At 34.1% G+C, this 5995-nt stretch overlaps 1 protein-coding gene across 4 annotated transcripts in view; it reads left to right on the top strand.

Annotated features, from left to right (window-relative positions):
- Positions 1–5496, top strand: part of VAV3 (vav guanine nucleotide exchange factor 3) — a 300764-nt gene extending 295268 nt beyond the window's left edge. For all 4 annotated transcript variants that reach the window (XM_053693780.1, XM_053693781.1, XM_053693784.1 and 1 more), the window contains one exon: positions 3429–5496. In XM_053693780.1, coding sequence (XP_053549755.1) covers positions 3429–3470 — 42 coding nt within the window. In that variant the 3' untranslated portion in view covers positions 3471–5496. The remainder of the gene's footprint in view (positions 1–3428) is intronic.
- Positions 5497–5995: the final 499 nt, after the last annotated feature.

Raw genomic sequence — 5995 nt, 5'->3', positions numbered from 1 at the left:
CATATATAACATATAGATACATATATAACACATAGATACATATATAACATATAGATACACATATAACATATATATACATATATAACATATAGATACATATATAACATATAGATACATATATAACATATAGATACATATATATATATATATAACATATAGATCCATATATATAACAAAATAGTGAAGCCAAATCTTCAAGATAGAGAAAGTGCGCTAACAAGCTGAAAGTATACACCATATAAGGAATTGAAGTGAAAATTTAATAAACATATAGAATAAGATACACAAATATATACACTAAAAATAGGGACGTCTCCCTGTAATGTAAATACAACTAGGAAAAAATCCTAATGAAAAAACAGGTTAAAACCTATAAATGATGAATAATGCAGATACTAATTGATAATCTATGACATAAAAAAGATATAACATAAAAATGATAATTAAAAGATATGGCATAACAGTGATATCATAAAATAAAATAAAACTTAAAAGACAAGCACCAAGTTCATATGTATCAACACAGTGCAGGTGGCCGTATGCAAATGAATGCCGATATTGGAACAGTGGAAAGAAAATAACGGCTTGTACCACAAATAGATACAGTTTACTGTACCGTAAGTCAAGAGAGTGTTCAGAGGGTGTTACCGAGGAGAAGAAATCCTTCGGTCAAGGCTTGGACCGCGGCTGCAGTAACTGCCGTTCCTGGAGATAGAAGTGTGCAAACCTCTGCACATGTGAGTCGGCGTCTGACGTCACAGGCTTCTCATCGGCTCCTCTCAGGGTGTTACTCGCTGCTCCAGCAGCGTAAAGGAAAAGCAGATGATTGCTGTGTCCTGGTGGGAACTTTCTGTGAAGGCAGACTTGGCTGCTGTAGGTATGTTTAATGATCCAATACAATAGTGGGGCACAAGTTATCCCTCACCTTGGGATATTCAAAGATGCTGGTAACCCGGGTTTAAAGTTGCAGTACAGGCTGTACTGAAATATCCCTTGCTGTTTCAAAGTCACAGTGTCACAGTGTCACAAATGCAAGCGACGCGTTTCGCCCTCCCTTGGGCTTTATCAAGATCTTGTGGTACAAGCCGTTATTTTCTTTCCACTGTTCCAATATCGGCATTCATTTGCATACGGCCACCTGCACTGTGTTGATACATATGAACTTGGTGCTTGTCTTTTAAGTTTTATTTTATTTTATATCACTGTTATGCCATATCTTTTAATTATCATTTTTATGCTATATCTTTTTTATGTCATAGATTATCAATTAGTATCTGCATTATTCATCATTTATAGGTTTTAACCTGTTTTTTCATTAGGATTTTTTCCTAGTTGTATTTACATTACAGGGAGACGTCCCTATTTTTAGTGTATATATTTGTGTATCTTATTCTATATGTTTATTAAATTTTCACTTCAATTCCTTATATGGTGTGTATACTTTCAGCTTGTTAGCGCACTTTCTCTATCTTGAAGCTTTGGCTTCACTATTTGGTTATTAACTTGTATTTGATACATACAGAGATTGTATCTTTAGAGTAGTGTTTAGCAATACCTTCCTTTAGCGCGCACTAATCCACCCAATTTGATTTGTTTTCACATATATATAACATATAGATACATATATATATATATAACATATAGATACATATATAACATAGAGATACATATATAACATATAGATACATATATAACATAGAGATACATATATAACATATAGATACATATATAACATATAGATACATATATATAACATATAGATACATATATAACATATAGATACATATATAACGTATAGATACATATATAACATAGAGATACATATATAACATAGAGATACATATATAACATAGATACATATATAACATATAGATACATATATATATATCATATAGATACATATATATAACATATATATAACATATAGATACATATATATAACATATAGATACATATATAACATAGAGATACATATATAACATATAGATACATATATAACATAGATACATATATAACATATAGATACATATATATATATCATATAGATACATATATATAACATATATATAACATATAGATACATATATATAACATATAGATACATATATAACATAGAGATACATATATAACATATAGATACATATATAACATAGAGATACATATATAACATATAGATACATATATATATATATATAACATATAGATACATATATAACATATAGATACATATATATAACATATAGATACATATATATATAACATATAGATACATATATATAACATATAGATACATATATATAACATATAGATACATATATATATAACATATAGATACATATATATAACATATAGATACATATATATAACATATAGATACATATATATAACATATAGATACATATATATATAACATATAGATACATATATATAACATATAGATACATATATATATAACATATAGATACATATATATAACATATAGATACATATATATATAACATAGAGATACATATATAACATATAGATACATATATAACATAGAGATACATATATAACATATAGATACATATATAACATAGAGATACATATATAACAACTTCTGGCGGTGTTATTGCCGAGTTGTTGCTTGAGCGAAATCGCTAAATTGTGCGCCACTTGTAATCTGGCCCAATATTTGTAAATTTAATGGGGAAAACACTTTCTAATCTTAGCAAACATAATGACAGCCCTGAATGTGCAGTTTTATACTTTGTGATAAGGATTGTGGGGAAATGACTGTTTTTAGGACACATTAAACTGTTGGTAGCGCTAACACCAGGTGGTAACTTATCACAGCGCTAACAGTTTTCCTCCTCTGCTGCTGCTCTCCTTAAACACATTATATTAACCCTTTACAGGGTTATCACACAGGCATTACACATTCACAGATCACTGGCATTATTGTGTGTCTCACTTGACGTATCGTGTACTTCAGTTTAGCTGCGCAATACAGCGCAGGAGCTCTATGTTTCTGAAGCAGCTGCTTTACTCTCTATTATTCCTAAGTGCTTTTTTTATTTTTATGTCATTTTTAAATTCTGTTAAAAAACCTGCAAAAATCTTCTGCTCTCTAGTGTGTGAGCTTAACTGAAGTGCAAGGAATGAGAGTAAAAAATCCAGCAATGATCTGTGAGTGCGCAATGCTTGTGTCACAGGGTGCAAGAATATGAGAGCACCAAGATGGCGGCACCTAGTTTAAGATGTAGAGCTTGACCATCTGGTAATGAGTTAAAAGAAGTGAGCTGCAGGTACAGGAGGAAAAACCAAATAACATCAGTAATAACTCTCATACTGTAGTTGTACCCAGCAGTCATCCCTTTAAGGACAGTGCATATGCAACAATATAAATGTCTCTTCTAATATCTGTTTTTGCACGTTTATTGCAATAGGTGGGCTGGTTTCCTTCCACATATGTAGAAGAGGATGACTGATGTATAAAAGCACTGAGTACCACATGATGCCTTCTCCACTCTCCAAGACGCTCTGTGTCCAATAAGGTTTTGAATGTGGCCCCGAGAATGGTTATCAGGAAACAGCCACTGGATTTTAGATGAAGTAGAAAATAGAGAGGTCCAGAAATCCATCCATGGAAGTGAACAAGTCTTCAGAGAGCTTCAGATATTTTATATTAAACTAGAGATAAATGTTATGAGCCAAGCTCAGTGTGTAACTCGGAGAATTACATTTTGTTTTAAGGTCTATATCCCACGTCCAGTAGTAATGATGAGAGTTCAGCTTGACGTCTGTTAGTGTCGCTAAAGCAAACACAGCAGGAAGCCAGGTTGATGGTGAACTGGGACCTCTTTTTTTCTCTAGAAGAAACTCTCATGTTCACCTGTACAAATAAGCCAGTAAGTAGATCCTTTATCAAGAAGACTTTCCCAATTTACATGAAAACCATATTAACCCAGGACCAGACCTGACTGATCCCTGCAACATATCAAAACCCCTTGTTCCTCCAGAATGGGACCCATATGACATCTCCAAAGACAAAATCTGGATAACTTCTCTTTAGTAACAGAACAACATATCCCTTCTAGACCCAGAAACCCTAGAAATACCTGATTGGCCTGAACTCCTTGTCCTTCAAAGATGCACATTTATATACCCCGCTACTAGACCTGTTTGCTTTAACCCTTCCCATATCAGAACACTTTGTCTTCTCAGGATGAGATCTACCTGCCCCCTTCAGGACCAGACCCTATTAGAACTTACTTGTCTCCTTAGGTAGAGACTGAATAGTAGGTGATCTGATTGAGCCCCCCTTTTCCCAAGGCTTCTTATATATTTAGACGATACATTTATGGTCTTGCTATGTTTAGTCTATGGTTACAAGACTTTATCATTTACATTTATTGCCAACATTTTTATCAATTATTTTGCCAACTTTCACAAAAAATGCCTGCTCTCTTCATTGGCACAGTTTTAAACGGATTCAGGTTTGCACAATAATTCAGCATGATTTCAGTTGTCTCCCTTACTCAGATATTAACACTCACAAAACATGCAGACAGAATTTAGACCATCATTTTTGTTTTGAGTTTTCACTGAATGTATAGTAGAATGTTACAATTCATTTCCTACTCATCTATTTCCAAAAACAACCTTCTCCAAAAGCAGAAAGCGTCTCTGCTATGCAATATTGAAATATTTTAAGACATTTAAACCACAACTGATGAGTATTCGAATAACATGGATATGGGAAAGTCTGGAGCAAATGTGTTGAAATTTATCAAAGTTGTAAACTTGGAAATGGAGACAAAATGATCTGCAAACGGCCAGTTTAGATAATTTACATCCAGCTTGTTCTGCAAATAGAGGGTATCGGGTATACTCCTCACGTATATAAGGACAGTGTGTATTAGTGTGTATATATATATATGTGTAGCTGTGAGAATGCTGCTGTACAGTTTACACTATCAGATCAGTATTATGTTAGCAGCATTATGCAGTTATTTCATTCTACGGGAGAGCAGCCAGCAGTTCATCATCATCATATTTGTGCTTCATGCTTCTTTAGCAGTTTAGGGGTTAATAAGTGCCATATTGCCTACATGGTGCCTCACACTAATTACACCCCAAGCCTGTCTGGAGTGTGATTACGCACTGCTTGGTATCTGCTCGTCAGTGTAACAATTTAACTTAATGGCATTACTGGACCATGTGTTGTATTTTCTTTTCCAATAAATCTCATTCCAGAAATGTGTGTAAAAAGCCTCTTCTATACTAAAATGGAGCATGTTTCTCATAATATTCCTTCACCACGGTGTAAGGATTCTCAAGTACATCATTTACTGTGTGTCTTTATTAGCATGAAGCTCCTTCCGTCTCCTGTCCTGAGCCGCACACTGTGAATCTCCCTCTCTGCTGTGATACCAAAGAACCGTTCCATGGTCTGTCACTGCGTGTTAATGACCTTGTAAATATGTCAATAAAATTATTGCAGATAACTTTTTACAGCTGCCAATGTCTGTTGTTTTGTTCACTGGTTAATGAATAAGGTACAGGAGATGTATGTATGGCATAGTGTACAACTGAATAAGATTAGTATAGAAGTTTGTATATGAGTCCACTACCACAATCTTTTTATTTCAGCATTTCTGAAAAACTAACGGCTAGATTTGGAGTTTGGCGGTAGCCGTGAAAACCAGCGTTAGAGGCTCCTAACGCTGGTTTTAGGCTAACTCCGGTATTTGGAGTCACTCAAAAAAGGGTCTAACGCTCACTTTTCAGCCGCGACTTTTCCATACCGCAGATCCCCTTACGTAAATTGCGTATCCTATCTTTTCAATGGGATCTTTCTAACTCTGGTATTTAGAGTCGTGTCTGAAGTGAGCGTTAGAAATCTAACGACAAAACTCCAGCCGCAGAAAAAAGTCAGTAGTTAAGAGCTTTTTGGGCTCTTAACTACTGTACTCTAAAGTACACTAACACCCATAAACTACCTATGCACCCC

This window comes from Bombina bombina, chromosome 10 (genome assembly GCF_027579735.1).
Source record: "Bombina bombina isolate aBomBom1 chromosome 10, aBomBom1.pri, whole genome shotgun sequence".
Classification (NCBI taxonomy): Eukaryota; Metazoa; Chordata; class Amphibia; order Anura; family Bombinatoridae; genus Bombina; species Bombina bombina.
This window is presented reverse-complemented; position numbering and strand designations above follow the sequence as displayed.